A 19,790-nucleotide genomic window follows, 5' to 3' on the forward strand; every position below is an offset into this window, starting at 1 on the left:
CATCAACTAGTAGTAACAAATGTTATATTTGGGAAAACACTTTCTTAGTAAAGTACAGATTCTAGTACTTTTGGGGGTTGAGTCCCATCCAGGATTCAAACCCACACTGCTAATCATCAGCACACAAAGTCAGCGATCTAATTCACCCAGCCACCAAGGCTTCCATAAAAATGAAAGTCGACTAGTGGTAGTGCTTACGCATTGTTAGTTGATTTTTTGTTTATGGCTTATGAGTGATTGTTAAAGTGCAAATCTCATGGGTATATACAACTTTGCAGAAATGGATAGATCATAACATTATCAATGCAAATATCGTATTGAAAACATTGAAAGCAGCGTGTAAATAAGTTTATCAATTTCAAAGGCAGAAATGAAAATACAGCGGAGGCAGGGCCTTTATATAAAGAGGATCTAAATATGGTCATGTTTCGAGAGATGAAAACAAGCAACCCTCCATTCAAAGTCAGTTGTAAACATCTAGGCAAAACAAAATGGTTCTTCACCCTTTTTAACCCTTAGACAAACTATGTACTTTCCTGCATACGAGTCGGATTAAAGGATTAAAATATACCCCTCATTCTTTCAAAATGTGACAAAAGCCATTTATATCACAATTGAGATCACTTTTCAGTGAGAAAATGATGTGCGAAACATGCTATTTCTTCAATTGTGTTCATTGTTCACATTTCAGTGCTTTCTTTTATTTTGTTTTGAGACCTTTGTTTGTTTAAAATATTCGCTGTGTATAAAATTAAGAAAGATGAATGATACTTACGCTGTTCCTTTTTGCAGTAAAATAAATCATAACTTGCCGATATGCCCGACTCTGACAATGACAATAGCTTTCACGTTATCATGGAATGTGAATGTTTCTTGGAAGATGAATTGGTGATTTCTGAGGAAGAAGTACAAGTGAACCCCTACATGTTTGAACCTGTGACCGACAATAGTGACGGAAATAACTAGGATGATCACCATGGATCACAAGAGATTGCAAAACATGGATTCTTTAGTTTGTTTGATCTATTTTCTCCCAATCACAATATCATGTTACAAGCTTTGAAATAACATGACAAAGATGAAACAACATGTCCTAGACTCTGTGAATCTGTGTGTGTTGATTGCTAACGCGTTGCAATACACTATACACATGAGATTTATGATACCTGAACTGATTGCTGGCATGCATAATGCAAAAATCTATTATAATCTAAATTATTAAACTTATCCTATCTCACTCTTTGCATTTCATCCTTCTTCTTCCGATCCCTTGTGTGGAAACATCCTTGAACAAAGTTTCAAGCTTCTGAGCTTCATTTGCCCAAACACCCCAGCAACACCATGGCGACCCTCCCAGCAATCAGATCATGCACCCGAATCCCTTGCAGACTTGACCTCTGTCTCATCATTCTCTTTCTCTTCGTATCCCTGCATCTTCTTCTTCTTTACAAGTCCAGTTTCCACCCTTGCCGAACTAGGCTGGAATTCCTGGGCTCAATCGTAGCACCACTAGTGGCTATTACGAGTTATGTCCATTCTATGCCTCTCCCATATGGACCAATCAGATTCCACCTCTCGTATCGCATGCATTTGCTTCAAACAAAATTGTGGCGCCCAGTCAAGACGATCTGATCGATCAAGATCTTTTTTGTGATAAAACGGTTCTTACTTCGTTAAGTACATCAAATCACGTGAGCACCTTGATCAAAAACATGAAAAGATTTGGAAAATATCTGTTGACAACGAGTTCGCGATGCACATCGTGCAATCGACCAAACTCTGCCTGACAGTTTACGAACCGGATTTCGATTTCGGTGCACGGTTTTGATTGGACTATGCATAGACTCGTTAGTCCAGGCAAAATGTAACTCCATAATCCCCGCCAAGTTCGGCAAGGGTGGAAACTGTACTTCTGTAGTCAGTTAACTCTCTTGCCTTGGGAAGATGATCTCCCTGTGGATACATGCTTTTTTTAAAAGAATATTTAGGCCTATATTTTTCTCAAAATTATGGGAGTTTGGGTCACTTCTTACGCCTAAGATATGGGCAAGGATCATGCAAAATGGCCAGTTTGCACGAAGTGTTGCCACATATTTTTTCGCCGGTGGATCCTCACAAATTATGCAGTGACTGTCGGGGCGTCTGTCAGCCAGGTTTACAGTGTTTGGAATGCACTCATCTGTCCCAGAAGGCATTCACTGACTATTAAGAAATGCCAGAAGAGAGGCATTGATCGCCGATCAAATGTTATAGATTCAGAACACAGACCCTCATTGTCCAAGAAACCCAAGTGTGTGACGAAGACTAGCAGTCGTCAATCTGTAACATCCGTGGTTAGGCAACCAACACCAGCCACGATCACTTCCCTCTCAGTGGAAGAAGATACAGTATTGGACAGTTTTTTTTTCACGACAAAGTTACCGCTGTTTCTTCACAATCTGTTATCAGTGATCCGCCGACTATGACGAACTCCCAGTCAACAAATTCGTAGGACACACTTTTGATGCTGGCAGTAAAGACCATCTCCATCTACTCAGACCCTATCCATTGGAAGTCAATCATCGACTTCGGAGGTTGTAGTTCGACCAGTCAATCCTGCTACGAAAGGCCTCTTCTCTACTCCGATAGATCCAGTTACTCCGGTTCCACCTATTTTGCGACTAATATTAACTCTAGTCGGATAGCGACAGCACCAACAGGACACAGGAAGAGTAGAGAGCGATTTCGACCCAAGGATGATTGACATCGTGACAGGGGTCGACATTCAAAGTTGACTTTGAAGGGTGGAATTCTACAGATAGGTCGACATCTAACCAGGGTCCAGCCTCTAAGGGTCAACATTTGTCAGATCGATCTTCAGAGGGTCAACATTCTACAGAGAGGTTGACATCGAAGGGTTGACATTCTTCAGAGAGGTCGACATCGAACCAGGGTCGACCTTCTAAGGGTCGACATTCGTCAGATAGATGTTCCAAGGGTGAACATTCTTCAGAGGGTCAACTTTCCACGGATCAATATGACAGGGTCGACATTCCAAGGAACGTGCTTCCTCCAGTCATACATCTTTTAGATCGATCTGAGAAGACTCTACATTCTACATATAGACATTCTTGGGTCGACTTTCAGATCACTCCCCTTCAGGTCAATCATCTATAGAGCACACTTTGACATCGAAAGCCAAATGAGAACCATATTGGTTCAGATCGTCATCATTCTATGGATCGACCTATTATTATGATCATGGCCATATCCATTCTACATCACCTCGACCGATTACGTTCGTCGGACTCAGACTCTCAGTGTTATCCTTATTGACACTCATCTCAACTTTACGGATACAACAGGGATATCGACTGGGATCGACATCGATCTTCATCCCAGCGATACCAGCCCCTGTGATACTACCGTTATCCCACATCTGATCGATATTGGGATCATCGATATCTGCCCAACCCCATTACACTTTGACACCGGATTACTATCATGATCTGCTCCTCCCGATTGAGATCGACATCGACATGAGGATGGACAGGAAGATCCACATTGACCTTCCTTTCATTCACGTTCCAACTGATATACATCCAGACTAGTGATCACCCAGCGATCACCCGACAAGTAGCATTCCCTGTCAGTGGCGCCTCCTTCTCAACTTACTGTGACGTATCATTTGACAAGTACAGTTCATCCAGCGACTGGGCCCTTACTGACTTCATGGGATTATAGAGATCAGACTGCTCTCTTGGCTTCGCAATTTGGATCTCTTTTATAATACCTATGGGTGGCCCATCAGCAACTCTCTGAACAATCAACTGTACCTAGCAGGGACATTACAACCACGACTACATCGCAGGCGGCCCGACATCATGACTACACTATGCCTACTATTGATTGTGATCTGTACTATATCAAGTTTGGACTGGAAAATCCAGTGATTGACATCATGAGCATCAAGCTATGTCTTGGGATACGATGATCTGCCTGGTCCTGTTTGTCACCTCTTACAAACATGGTCACCTCTTATGGCAAGCTGGAGATACTGAAGACCTATTCTCTACCGGGAGCTTCACGTATCTAGTCCACGCACCCGCCAGTTATGGATCGTCTTACGCAGCTCACTGAAGATAAATCACCATATAGATTATGACGATTGAGACAAACAGCTACTCAGCGTGCTTCTCTTCACTTCTCCAGAAGGCTGGAATGCAGTGTCTGGAACGCATGCAAATTTTCTCACCAGGTTTAAATAGTCAGACAGATCGACATCATCCTGAGGTTCAATATCAAGTTGCTTCCAAGACATGTATGACAGTACTCATCGCTCCAGTCTTATCATCGACAATCTCTCAGCCTGATATGCAAGTTTGGTACATATTATGTCTCCTGGTGTACATGGCTTGTATTGTACCACTTATCCCACATAATATTTCTACGAGAGTAATATTGGCCCTGCCGGGGTCAACCTACACCATTCAAACAGGAAGACAATGTTTTCTGACATATGAGGATTTTTTCTAGCATCATATAGGGCTCAACTTGCTACTGCACCAGTTTCGACCCATATTCTACAAGGAACTGTCTGCCTATACCCCGTTATTCTTTGGAACTCAGAACACCGCTCCTTTGTATGGAGCTTTCGAACACATGTTCGGCAAGACAGCACAGTGTTTCTGTTGCTGCGCAAGGTTGAGTCACATATCACGTGTCAAGATTTCCCTGTTTGAAAACAAGACCGAGATGCTGGGACAGACTGACCTCAAGGGAACCGTGCAGTGCATATACTCTAGTATTTCGATGACTACGTGTGAAGTCTTGAAACAATCTTCTTCGCACCTCATTTGTCGTCGCTTGATACAAGATGGACAGGATTTCGTACAGCTCCAAGGGATAGAATCCATTGCTTCATCGCCACTTCTACACATCGACATACCGCCGATCAACCAGGTAGGACAAGTCATCCCTCACCTATTCAAGACGGAGTTGGCGAATATAGACGTTTGATTCAGCATATACTCCTAATGTTCTCTACGTCCCTTCAAGGCACAGTCTCTGGTACTGTCGCAATTCCACGAGGTGCCGATCACGCGGCTTCGTGCGACCATTCATCCAGAGAAATATATAATCAGTCAACTAACTTGGACAAGCGCATGGTTTCACCACGTCCTGTCTCCTTTCTTCAGGTTTCGCCGGGTTTATCCACCATGGCTACTATTGGCTCTTCCGTACAATTTCGACATCCTCTACTGGTCAGCCTGATTGATCGCGGTCATTTGAATCTGACTCGACACTATCGACACTCGTCTCGAAGCTATGGATGTCCGACGCCGCTTCAGTTGTTTGGTATATCAACAGGATCGTCAGACGGCAGAACTCTGGTTGGCAATAGAACTGACCCTCCACACCAACAATCCTGAATTCAAGGTCTTTCTAGCGATCTCTCATTGGGTGGAAGTTCTTTGATACAGTCCGACAACACCTCAGTCGTTTGGTACATCAACAAGATGGGATCCACCAAGTCAGCCTCCCTGTTGGCCCTGATGATGGACTTCTTTCTGCTGATCGATGCATTGGGCGTCAACTCCCGAGCTTGACACTTTCTGGGAGTATGCAACGTCATAGCAGACTCCCTGTCCAGTCTGGATCGACCATCCTCGACAGAATGGCCTCCTCATCCGAAGATCTTCAAGGAGACTTGCCACCTCTTCCAACACCCGAGATCGACTTATTAGCCACCAGGTGCAAAACACAACTCTCCAGATTTGTCTCTTCTCTCAATTCCGGATCAAGAGGCATGGGAGTAAGACGCTCTGGCCATATCATGGGAGAATCTCAACACTTACGCTTTTCCACCAACAGCGCTTCTACCACGAGTAATGTCCTATGCAAAAACACACAGGCGCTTGTTATACCCGATTACATTACTCTGTGTCCTGGTAGTGTAGTGGGGTTTTCAAGATCACTCAACAGCAGTGATTCACCCATAAAATCACAAGAAAATATCTCCAGACATGGATATGTAACAGTCCTAGGATTGAAGTATGTTGGCTCCAGCTTTCTTGTGTACCGATACATCTCAGGTTACAAGACGAATACAGACTAGGGTAATCTTTGACCCACTGTCCAACCGTGGGATAAATGCATAGGATAGCTATAATATATAAGTTTAAAAATTTGTAAATTTTACAATAAATTGTATATTTATAATATTTATCCTATCTCACACGATCTATGCCCTCCCATATAGACAAATACCGTTCTGAATATTTGGCACTAACTGCCTGTGCCCCTATAAATGAATTTATTATACACGCGACCTAAAAGGTTAGGGGTATATAGTTATACCAAGGTTCCATCCGTCTGTCCGTCCGTCCGTCTGAAAACGTTGTCCACGCGATTTCTCTTAAACTATTCAGTGGATTCATCTCAAACTCTGTACATATAATCTGTGTCATATGTAGGGGTGCAGTCTAAAGAAAAAAAATGTTTTTATTAATTTTCCATTTTTAAATGAATTTTTCAAACCCTAACGTCTGTCCAATAACTTTGTCTGCTTGATTTCTCTTAAACTATCCAGTGGATTCATCTCAAACTTAGAACATATAATCTGTGTCATATTGAGGGGTGCAGTCAAAAGAAAAAAAATGTTTTTATTAATTTTCCATTTTTTTATGAATTTTTCAAACCTTAACCCTATCCTAGCTATTAAATTTGAAACTACTGACACACTAGGAGGGTCGGGGGTATTAGTGAGCCACGCTCACTTTTGCTCTTGTTATTTTTAATATTATACAATTAATGTTCCATCAAGGTTAATTGACAAGTCCACCCACCCCTAGCCATACTCTTGATATACATAGAATCCATACCGGTATTATATATATACAACACAGATCTCCCCACAACTAATGAAACAATAAGTCTGTACCCAGCAGATGGTAATAACAATCAGCTTGCATGCCTAGCCAGCTGTGGCTGTTTAAGCCACACCACCTCATCAGCGCTTTTAATATTTGATACAGACCTCAAAATAGGTATAGAATATTGCTAAGTTTACATTTTCAGAATTTATTTTCTCACCGATCATATTGTATATCATACTGCCTACATAATGAATAAAGGAAAATCTATTACTATTTTTCATGATATTTGCATTTTAAGTGCTGGATTACAGATAGGCATTTTCTATAAAAATTGATAATTGGGATTGACAAACAGTGCTGGAATCTGGAATAGACAAAGGCTAGGTTATACAGAGATCTATTGATGACATTATCATTATTTACAGAGTGCCGAACGAGACAAAGTTGCTGATGTGGTGAATTCCCGGTTGTCTTAAACTCACCTTCCAGTCCCTGTGAATTCCTCCTATTTTTAACAAAATATATATATTTGGATATGTTGAATTGGATGTGTCCAATTCCTGGTTGTCATTTAGGAGTCCAAAGTATCCAGATCAAGCGTGAAGTTCCCACTCGAACATCCATGCACATGTACTCACTTGCAACTCTCTTTACCCACAACTCACTGATGTCACTCTCGATTGCCACAATTACAGCAAAGGCAATGAGTCAGTATCCAATCTAGCCTAAATAACAAGCACACGTTACATCAATGGTTCAAGCTGATTACTGTATACACATCAGCAACGTTTATGAAGTGTTCTCACGTGTTTGCCATTGTCATGTGGAAATTGAGAAATGAGTAAAATGGATAAAGATTATGTTAGTAATTCTATTATTTGAGAGTAATGATTCGCCTCAGTTTTCACCTTTTATCTATCATCAGCCTCGGCACTGAAATTTACATATGCCTTGAAATCAAGAGTTGCGCCTGGACCTGATTATAAACTCTCAAAACATGATGAAAAGTCAGCTTGTTGGTTGTCTCACTCAAACTTTTATCCATCTTGACTTCTGAATGTCAGCATCCCCAATTGTCATCTCACTGACACTGTTTTGAACTGGCCACTACTCCCAAAAAGTACAGCTTTGGTTTTTGCTCCTCATTCAAGTTCAGCGTCTGTGCTGTCACCACTGTTGTCATCAATAGCTTTTAGTGTTGGTTTTTAGTTTTCATTAATAACAATGTGGACACCATGTGTCTTTGTTGACATTTTCGACTTGTTCTTTCATAGCCATTCCAGTGGAAATTACAGTGGCAGTGGCCATAACTTTCTTCACTGATCTTAAAGACTTCAATTTCTTTGGTGCCAGAGAAATAGAATGGTGCCATTCCATGGATTCACGTTTTGACTTGGGATCAAAGTGGTAGACCCATGTTTCATCACCCGTTATTAATATCTTTTTGAATTTAACTAAATCCTCCTCAGATTATCTCCAAATTTTCTCTGGCAATGTCAATTCTTTTTTCCCTAAGATCAGAATTTAGAAACATTGGAACCCAACGAGTAGATATCTTATTCATCTGTAAATGTTCATGAATAATAGTTTCAATGGGTCCACCGCTGAGACCTGTCTTCCTCAAGTTCAGCAATGGTAATACGTCTATCTGACAAAATAATTTTTTTCCATCTCCTTCATTGAATTTTCATTTATGGAAGTTGAGGGATTTCCAGACCTAGGGTCATCATCAAGGCTTGTTCTCCCAGTCTTAAACACAGCTGCCCAACATTTAACAGTGGAAGAGCTAGGGCACATATCATACACTTGTGACATGTGGTCATGAATTTCTTGGGGAGCACATTTCTCTAAAGTCAAAAACTTGATGACTGCTTGGTACTCATTCTTTTCCATTTCTGTATCCATTTGGACCCCTATCACGTTCAACTGGCTGTCACTAATACACAAACGGCCTCAACAGACCAAGTACACTTGCAATGAACAACTCAAACTATGTACTACATTGACCAGTTCACTTTGTTATGGCCCATAGTTGAAAGTTTGTCAGACTTATTGACCAGCCCTTGAATATTTCACATTGCTTTGTGATTACCTTTAAAATGATGGTCCAACTTTATCATGTTGACAATTTACAGTTTGAGATTACATGTATGAAAAGAAATTTTGTAAAAATTCTATATGATAGCATCCTATTGTCAGTATTCAAAACAAGAAATCCTTGCTATTTTGTCGTGATATAATTACAATGACATGTTCTGAAGGTATAAAGTTGAAAATGGTAATTTTTTTCTTCTTCTATTCATATCCGTAAATTAATATTTTGGCACCTGATATGAAATGCAATACATTTGTGGAAATGCCAATATTATGAACTTTGTCACAATAATAATCTCTCATATCCTTCTTTGCATATTGCTTACAGTAGGCTAAAAAGAACTTGTTTAATCAAAGAAATTCAAGCCAGAATTATACTGAACTTACTTTAAACTGTATGTTATTTAGTAAAGGACACAAATAGTTTATACTTTAAATGAAAGTCAAATTTCTTCGAGGCTTCTTTACTGACTTCTAATGAAAAAAACACTTGTTATTGTACTAGATGAAGCCAGGAAGAAACCAGTGTCTGTTCATGATCTCCCTGCCAAGGATAGCCATGGCCGTACTAGGTTTCACGGAGCTTTCACAGGTGGCTTCTCTGCAGGCTTCTTCAACACAGTGGGCTCAAAGGAAGGTGAGTTCAGATCATGCTTCACTGCAGATTTCTTCAATGCAGTGAGCCCAAAGTAAGGTGAGTTCAGATATGCTTCACTGCAGGCTTCTTCAAGACAGTGAGCCTAAAGGAAGGTGAGTTCATATCATGCTTCTCTGCAGGCTTCTTCAAGACAGTGAGCTCAAAGGAAGGTGAGTTGAGATCATGCTTCTCTGTAGATGTCTTCAAGACAGTGAGCCTAAAGGAATGTGAGTTGAGATCATGCTTCTCTGTAGATGTCTTCAAGACAGTGAGCCTAAAGGAAGGTGAGGTCAGATATGCTTCACTGCAGGCTTCTTCAAGACAGTGAGCCTAAAGTAAGGTGAGTTCATATCATGCTTCTCTGCAGAGTTCTTCAAGACAGTGAGCCTAAAGTAAGGTGAGTTCAGATGATGCTTCTCTGCAGGGTTCTTCAAGACAGTGAGCCTAAAGGAAGGTGAGTTCAGATGATGCTTTACTGCAGGGTTCTTCAAGACAGTGGGCCCAAAGTAAGGTGAGTTCATATCATGCTTCAGTGCAGGCTTCTTCACGACAGTGGGCCTAAAGGAATGTGAGTTGAGATCATGCTTCTCTGTAGATGTCTTCAAGACAGTGAGCCTAAAGGAAGGTGAGGTCAGATATGCTTCTCTGCAGGCTTCTTCAAGACAGTGAGCCTAAAGTAAGGTGAGTTCATATCATGCTTCTCTGCAGGTTTCTTCAAGACAGTAAGCCCAAAGTAAGGTGAGTTCAGATCATGCTTAACTGCAAGCATCGTCAAGACAGTGAGCCTTAAGTAAGGTGAGTTCAGATCATGCTTTACTGCAGGGTTCTTTAAGACAGTGGGCCCAAAGTAAGGTGAGTTCATATCGTGCTTCTCTGCAGGCTTCTTCAAGACAGTGAGCCCAAAGTAAGGTGAGTTCATATCATGCTTCACTGCAGAGGTCTTCAAGACAGTGAGCCTAAAGAAAGGTGAGTTCAGATCATGCTTCTCTGAAGGCTTCTTCAAGACAGTGAGCCTAAAGGAAGGTGAGGTCAGATATGCTTATCTGCAGGTTTCTTCAATGCAGTGAGCCCAAATTAGGTGAGTTCAGATCAAGCTTCTCTGCAGGGTTCTTCAAGACAGTTGGCCTAAAGGAAGGTGAGTTCAGTTGATGCTTCTCTGCAGTCTTCTTCAAGACATTGGGCTCAAAGGACTGTTTTTTCAAATCATCTCCATCAAAACTCTAGTTTCATGCCTAGTATGCCGTAGATTATTTTTTATCCTGACACAACACATCCTTCTAGTGTGCCTCTCCCTCCTTTGGGTAGTCCCCAGCCCTCGGTTACCAACAGGAGTTATGTGTCCCTGATCCCTTCTCTGTCCTATGGGGGATTTGTCCATACTTATTCATGTTTTATATGCTGCAGAGCATGGCAGAGATGTCTTTCACCATTCGGGAGGATGGGCGAGTATAGACAACCGTGTGTGCACAACTACTGTGCTTTACACGTCACGGGAAATCTTGCAGTGATCCACATGTGTATGACTTCGTTTCTAGGTGTACTGAATGAAGCACGTTATCCAAAAAGCTGGTTGAGGAAAAGAAAAAGAGAGACCACAACAACTCTGTCGACTTGGTCATTGACTGCTGTGATTACCTGTCCGTTTCAGACATCCCCATGCTCTAGGCCAACAAGCGATCTGGTGTCACCCATCGTTATTTATCGTGTGTTGGTGACGGTCATTGCGACGACTGAGGAGCTGACTGTAACTTGCACACCGCCTCGTCAGGAGGTTGGACAAGGCACTGGAAGATGCTTCAGCCCCGGCACCTTTGGGTACATAATGCTTTGTTTGGACGCCAGCTGCGTCGGTGCAGGATACTCCTTCAAAGCATCTGCACCAACGACAGCTTCAACACCAGTGCGGTTCTCGAGAGATTACCCAGGTGAGCAGACAGGCTTGCGTATCAACAGCCTCAAGATTTTTGCTGTGATCCTGACCGTAAAACAGAGGAGACAACGTGTTGACTTTGCCCAACGTCAATCTTTTCTCAACACGATACAACCATCAGTTCTTCATGTCGCGTCTTCCCGATCCACTGGCTTGGGATCACAATCCTCTCGCCATCTCCTGGGTAAACCTTCATGCGTACATGTTCCCAACACCAGCAGCACTCCTGCAGACATTGAGGGAAACCAAGCAGATCTATCTGCTTTTGCTAGTGCCTTATTGGCCCAGGAGATTGTGCTCCCAGAGCTTACAAAGGCCGCAGGGTTTTGTGGCTAAAAATTAGCAGTTAGGGGAGAATAATCGGCGGTTCATTATATTTCCCTTATCGTCCGACAGCTCTGAGCATGTGTCCTCTTGATGTGTCCTGCATGAGCGCTCAGCATTATTTGGAAGTGATGAAGAGTTCCAGGAAGCAGGGGAAGAGATAGTTCTTACTTCTGTCGACCAGAAGTAGAGCGGAGGTGACGAAGAATATCATGGCGTTTTTGGCTTCATGCTACAATTCTGCAGGCGTATCAGCATGCAGGATTGGACCCACCTCAGGTGCACATTCCCCATGAAATCAGAGCCCTGGCATCCACAGTTTCACTGCATTCCAACTGTATGGTGAAGGATGTCATCAAGGGATGTTTTTGGTACACTGACACTTCCTTCGCCAACTACTATCTGAGGGACCTCTGTGTCAGAGACGTAGAGGGGGTTCATCAGTTCGGGACACTTGTCCCGGCGCAGCAGTTATCTGTCCTATGATTGATTGATGCCGTATATTCACAGACTATTCATGAATGAATATTGTTTGACAATATCTTATGGTGTTCCTCTGTTTCTGTTCACTTCACGAATAATGTCGGATCCTGCTGTGCATTGTAGACTCCTCATCACTACTGATGCACTGATGAGAAGACATAGAAGGGATCAGGGACAGATAACTCATGTTGGTAACCAAGGGCAGAGGAGGAAGAGCCACATTTTTGGTTTGGTTTTATGGGAGGGAAGTCCAGAAGGAAATTGCAATGTGTTGTGTCAGGATAAGTATATTATCATGTAGATTTCAACATAAATCTCTTGTTTGCCAGTTATTTTTCACTTAACTGCATTTTTGATCTTCAGGAAAGCTTCAGTAAGAGCTGGTTGTGATAAAAACCTTTGACTATATTTTATTTTACTTTCTTACAATTTGAATGTGTTCCTGCCAGGTTTCCGTCCATCCAGCTTTTTGTCGTCAAGGTCCTCGAAGGGGGAATCAGTGGCTCAGAGGCCAGAGGACTTCATGGATGATGAGGTCAGTAAAAATAACACACTGATGGCATATGTACCAGTATACAGGATGAATGAAGCTTTTCTTAGTATATTGGACTTATGATTGCTAAAATTGATTTGATTTTGTTTGTTGTCATTCTCTTTGATGGCTTACTAAATAAACTATACATATTGATATTCTGAGAAAAATAAAACACATATTCCTACTGCATTCAGGACTTTTGTGAACATGGCATCGCTCCGAGGAAGTTGGCAACAAGCTCCACTTACACATCAGAGGAACGAGGACGGAAGAGGAAGGTGATGACAGCTGCTGCTGTCGCTGGTTCCTCCCTCATCCCGGGAGTGGCAGATGCACTCACTGACCTCATCATACCAGATAGGTGACTAGTTTCTGTGTATCATCTTGATCCATAGTATGAGACAGGTGACTGTAGTTTCTGTGTATCAGCTTGATCCACAGTATGAGACAGGTGACTGTAATTTCTGTGTATCATCCCCGTGGGGACCCGGGGAAGATAAACAAGAATGTGTCCTCAGTACCCAAATGCTGGTAGTAAAAGGTGACCGAATTGGGCAGCCTGTTTGCCGTGGGCTGCGACCCTGTGTCGGCAGAGGAAGGGATTCTTGTGGTTGAGGGCGACGGAGCCGGCAAATAGTGCTCCTTAGTCCAACACACCACTTCGACCCTAGCTTTGCCTAGACGGGCGGTAGAATGGGCCCGATTCTATCAATAGGCTGGTCACGTCATGCCCTGTGCATAAAATATTTCATGCACACTTTTGATGCTAAAAAAAATTAATGTAACCTAAATGTATATCATATCTAACAATCTATAAAACTTGCTTAGAGCCCTATGCCCAGAAGGCGGTGGCTCATGGGCCAATCTGGTGATGCTGACCTCCGAATTCTGTACTTCTCCAATTGATTGTCATGGGCCGAACCAGCCTGACCTTTAATTTGGTAGAATTCTATAGCTCTTCGTGTCAAATTTGCTGGAGTATACCACCCCTTTATCCCCAGTCTTTGCAGCTTGGAAATCCGCTGCAGCATAAGACTGTCCTTGTAGACATTCCATGGTGGGTGGGGAAAAGGGGTGCCGAATCATTTTCCTTTCGACATGGCTTCCCAACACCCTGGTTCAAAACGTAGATACATAGAATCTGACAATTCACCTGACAAAAATACCACCAACCGATCTGACTATTGGCCACGTTTTTTGATTATCGAAGCTTGTGACAAAGAACCAATAAAACTAAATCCGTTTGCAATCTCCAAAGGTATCGCTGGTGCCTGCGGAAAGGTTACAAATGTCACCAAGCTTCGATCCGGTTCTCTCCTTGTGGAATGTGCACAGAGACAGCAATCCATCAATCTTCTCGGTTTGAAAGAGTTTGTAAATATCAAGGTTGCTGTCTCTGAACACAGGACACTGAACTCATGCAAGGGAATTGTCCGTGACAGGGCTCCCTGCCTGTCCGGCATGACCGAGGATGAAATAGTCAAAGAACTTGTCCAACAGTCTGTCACAGCTGTTAAACGATTCACGGTCAAAAAGGATGGTGTGGTTGTAGATACCAACACCTATCTCTTCACTTTCGCCCGTTCGAAGATTCCACAATCGATCAAAGCTGGTTATTGTAACATCGGAGTGGAGGTGTATATCCCCAATCCACTCCGGTGCTACCCCTGCCAAGCGTTTGGACATGGATCCAAGTCCTGCCGTGCCTCTGCTGTCTGTTACCGCTGCGGTGACAAACATGAGGCCACTGACTGCAGGAAGGATGTGAAGTGTTCGAACTGTGGTGGGAGCATCTTCCAAATCCTGCCCTGTCTGGCAACATGAATTACAGATCATGAAAATCAAGACTGAGCAAAACCTCTCCTACTATGAAGCTAAGAAGAGGGTTGCAGGTTCTACTGCCACCACTTCTTCTATCTCTTACTCTGCTGCTGTCTCTCGTCCTCCTGTCACCACTGCCTCTATCGACTGCCAGACTGATCTGACATGGGTCAAGTCTGTGCAGCCACTTCCTACTGCTTCACTCGTTAAACCAGCTGTGACACCTACGTCTGTGACTCCTAAACAAAAAACTGTAAAAAATGTTGAGTCTCAGACTCCTAAAGCAACATCAGAATCAGAACCAGAACCAGTTAAACTGTCAAACAGGGAAAAGAAATTATTGAAAAAGAAGCAGCTGAGAGAACAGCTGCAAACACCAAAGGCCACCTCTCCTTTAGAGGTCCCAGTAGAGGTCCATAACTCCTTTGGTCCTCTGGACATGGAGGTAACTCCATCTCCTCATGGTACCGATAGGAGTACCACAAAGTCTTCCTCACGTTCGCGTGACATTTCTCCCGTGGAAGCACCACCTTGAATCCACAAAATATAATACAATGGAATTGCAGAGGTCTTAAGAAGAATTTTAATGAAATACAACTTTTAATTCAAGATTTTAAACCGTCAGCTTTTTGTCTCCAAGAAACATATCTAAAAAACACAGATCTATTTGATATCCGTCAGTACAGTTCTTACCACTCGTTTTCCCCTCCTGGTGATAAAGCTACAGGAGGTGCCTCTATCCTGGTGAAGCAGGGCACTATCCATAGCCCTGTTCCACTCAATACTACGCTACAAGCCGTTGCTGTCCGTGTTACTTTAAACATAGTGTTTACATTATGTTCATTGTATCTTCCACCTTCCTCAACTATCCGTCAATCAGATCTTCAGACTTTGTACGATCAGCTCCCGAAGCCCTGTATCATCATGGGCGATTTAAACGGTCATAATCCCCTATGGGGGAGTACTGACATAAATAAAAAGGGAAAAGTCCTTGAAGATTTTATCTCAAACAATGATTTATGTATCTTCAATGATGGTAATACAATGTACCACATATCTTCATCCCGCCACTGGCACATACTCTGCCCTTGACCTTTTACTGACAGATTCAAATATTTTAAATGAATTCGAATGGTCGGTCCATGATGACCTTTGTGGAAGTGACCATTTTCCAACAATACTTAAAACTATAAATCCGTCTGACGAACCACCTTCAACAAGGTGGAACTTTACAAAGGCCGATTGGTCTTTATTCCAAACACTATGTTCTGAAAAACTAAAACCTGAAAGTTTCAGGAATGTTCCTGATCCTATACAACTTTTTTCAGATAAATTAAATGATATTGGAGACGAAAGCATTCCTAAGTCCTCTGCAAACCCCCATATACGTAAACCATGGTTCGATAACACTTGTAAACAAGCTAGGAAAAATAGGAAGAAAGCTGAAAAATATTTCCGACTACATCCTACCGTCCACAATTTGAATAACGTTAAAATCACGGGCGCTAAAGCGAGACGTACCTTTAAACAGAATAAACGTCAATCATGGAGGAACTATGTTTCAAAAATTAATTCCCGAACACCTATGTCCAAGGTGTGGAACATGATTCAAAAGATTAAGGGAAAAGGGTCAAAATCTGGAGTTCACCATCTCAAAGATGGTAATACACTTTTAACAACTAAATCTGAAATAGGCAACAAACTTGGTGACACTTTGGCAAATCATTCCTCATCATCAAACTATAATCCTCAATTCCAGAGGTTTCAAAAACAGCAGGAAAAGAAAACAGTAAATTTTAACTCTGATAATGGTGAGGACTATAATGAAACATTTTCACTCCATGAATTATATACTGCCCTAGGGCAATCTCATGACACTGCTGCAGGAGCCGACAACATCCACTATCAGCTCCTGAAACACTTGTCCGATTCATGTTTGGAAACTTTACTTAATATATTTGATGAAATATGGACAACCGGAAATTTCCCTCCTTCGTGGCACAATGCTATTATTATTCCTATTCCAAAGCCTGGACGGGATCACACAGATCCATCCAACTACCATCCAATATCATTAACTAGCTGTGTTTGCAAAACCATGGAAGGAATGGTCAACAATCGATTAGTCTGGTACCTGGAGACCAATAACCTCCTGAGTGACATCCAGTGTGGTTTCCGAAAAAACAGAAGTACCATTGACCATTTGGTGCGTTTAGAATCGTTTATTAAAAATTCCATTGTCAACAAACAACATACTGTATCAATCTTTTTCGATCTAGAGAAAGCATTTGATACAACGTGGAAACATGGTGTTTTAAAAGATTTGCATGAATTTGGATTGAGGGGCAGATTACCTCAGTTCATGTCTCAATTTTTAAACAACAGACAATTTCAAGTACGAGTGGGCTCTACCCTGTCTGATCAATTTGATCAAGACCAGGGCGTCCCTCAAGGCAGCATTCTGTCAGTCACCCTTTTAAGCATCAAAATTAATAGTCTCACTAAAGTATTAAACAATAGCGTTGATGGTTCACATTTTGTGGACGATTTCAATATTTCTTGTCGTGGTAAGAATATGAATACAATAGAAAGACAGCTACAGCTCTGTCTTAACAAAATTCAGAAATGGGCCAACGAAAACGGCTTCAAATTTTCTAAATCCAAAACAAACTGTATTCACTTTTGTCGTAAATACAAACCTCACAAGGATCCAGATTTATTTCTAGATGGTACTCCTAATAAGGTAGTAGAGGAGGCCAAATTCCTGGGCCTCATATTTGACCGTCATCTCACATTCTTACCACACATTTAATATCTCAAGGCAAAGTGCCTGAAGGCTCTCGACTTGTTAAAAGTCGTTTCAAATTCCGAGTGGGGAGGGGATCAGACCACCCTCCTTCACTTGTACAGATCGTTAATACGCTCCAAACTGGACTATGGTTCCATTGTCTATGGTGGAGCCTGCAAAAGCAATTTAGAAAAATTGGACACTGTACACCATCAAGGCCTAAGACTCTGTCTTGGAGCTTTTAGGACCTCTCCTGTGGACAGTTTGTATGTGGAGGCCGATGAACCTTCACTCGAACTGCGCCGCATTAAACTTTCACTGCAATATATCACTAAATTGCACTCAAATAAATCTAATCCAGCATACAATTGTGTGTTCCACCCTCAATATGAAAACCTGTTTCAAAATCTATCAAACCTGGTTCCACCACTTGGAATCAGAATTCAACCACACATCACTACAGCTAAATTGGATTTAAATATTATTTCACCTCACCGTCTTCTGTCTTCTCCTCCCTGGCAGATGGTGAAGCCAGAAGTAGACCTCACTCTAACCAATCTAAAAAAGTCGGATACCAATCCTTTGGTATATCAACAATCATATAACCAATTACGCTCCAAATATAATTCTCACAGGTCCATTTTAACAGACGGGTCCAAGGATGGTGGCAAAGTTGCAAGTGCCACCGTCATTGGATCCAGAACTGTCTCCTCAAGAATACCAGATACTAGTTCAATTTTTACTGCTGAGGCCAAAGCTATCTTTACAGCTTTGACCTATATCAAACATCAAAACCAATCCAAAAATTTCATCATTTTCTCCGATTCATTATCATGCCTTCAGGCACTTAAAAGTATCTCCTCAAATCATCCTATAATCCTTGACATTTTAGAACTCTATAATGATCTTTCTACTGGCCAATGTGACATCGTCTTTTGCTGGTTACCAAGTCATGTAGGCATAACAGGTAACTCAAAAGCCGATACTGCAGCTAAAGCAGCTCTTGAAAAACCGTTGTCTCCACTCTTTATCCCGTACAGTGATTTCAAACCAACCATCAAATCTTATACTCGGGATCTCATGCAAAAGAGGTGGGACACCCAAGTAGGAAGCAATAAACTACACGAATTGAAACCAACAATCGGTCATAACTACTTGGGTTGTCAGTCAAGACATGACGAGGTCGTTTTACGACGGTGTCGTATTGGCCACAGTCGGTTTACACACGAATATCTGCTTAAGACAGATGAGGACGAACCTCCTAAGTGTATCCCTTGCGATGAAAGGTTTACCGTCAAGCATATATTGCTTGACTGTGTGGACTTTGCAATCGCAAGGGATTCACATTATCAAAGTGTAAATCTAAAAGATCTCTTTTCCCGTGTCAACGGGCATCTCATCATAAATTACTTGAAAGAAATTGGTCTGTATAATAAATTTTAAATATGTATGTGAATAATTAAATGCTTGTTTTTAAATTTGGTGTGATGCTATTAGCAACTGACATTATTAAAGGCTCTGTCCATTAATTGTCATCAATTGTTTTTAAATACGACATTGCATAAATAACTAAATTGTGTATATATTAGCTTGGTCTCGTCGCTATATGGCTGAAATAATGCCGATGCGACGTTAAATTTTAACTCACTCACTCACTCTGTGTATCAGTTTGTTCCACAGTATGAGACAGGTGACTGTAGTTTCTGTGTATCAGTTTGTTCCTCAGTATGAGACGGGTGACTATAATTACATTAAGTAATACGTTACCACTGTTATACCGAGGCTGTTGTCTCCCACAACTGCTTCTATAGCGAAATCTACCACAGAGATCTCAATTACCTAATGCAGCACGTGCGTAGCCACCCAGCTGCCATATGACACCCTTCACTCTTGTCTCTTCGCTTGCGCTCGCAAGACGTGTTATAGACTGCTGAAGCGTTCCAGTTTCCTCAAACAATTCGGTGATTTTTATTATGGTTTATAAAACTAATAAACTGTGCTTGTACGGGGTATTTGCGGTAGCTACGCTTGGATATAATTTTCCCGCAAAACGGAAAAAAAATTCCTCGCGGGGTTCTTGTATGCACGTTGTGTCTTACGTTCCCCTACTATAGTATGCTTTGGGGGTTAACATCACTTATTTCTCTATATGTTCTATGTGTATGTTCTATATTCACATTGCTCGTTTATTTTCCTTGTGAAAATGCTCGTTTGTGAATATTTGTTGTGCATGTGTTGTAACCATGTTTTGCTCTTTTGTTCATAGTACCAAAATGTCTGACATGGATGTGTCGCCGTTGTCCACCCCCTCTACCCCTGCA

The 19,790-nt window shown here is 41.8% G+C and overlaps 1 protein-coding gene across 1 annotated transcript in view; it reads left to right on the forward strand.

Moving 5' to 3' along the window:
* The window catches only part of LOC124113329 (G patch domain-containing protein 1-like), an 87,887-nt gene that overhangs the window by 6,554 nt on the left and 61,543 nt on the right, over positions 1–19,790 (forward strand). Inside the window, exons 2-4 of the mRNA XM_046473610.2 lie at positions 9,457–9,588; positions 12,775–12,860; positions 13,055–13,221. Coding sequence (XP_046329566.2) covers positions 9,457–9,588; positions 12,775–12,860; positions 13,055–13,221 — 385 coding nt within the window. The remainder of the gene's footprint in view (positions 1–9,456; positions 9,589–12,774; positions 12,861–13,054; positions 13,222–19,790) is intronic.

This window comes from Haliotis rufescens, unplaced genomic scaffold (genome assembly GCF_023055435.1).
Source record: "Haliotis rufescens isolate VD_foot unplaced genomic scaffold, xgHalRufe1.0.p SCAF_19, whole genome shotgun sequence".
NCBI classification, from domain to species: Eukaryota; Metazoa; Mollusca; class Gastropoda; order Lepetellida; family Haliotidae; genus Haliotis; species Haliotis rufescens.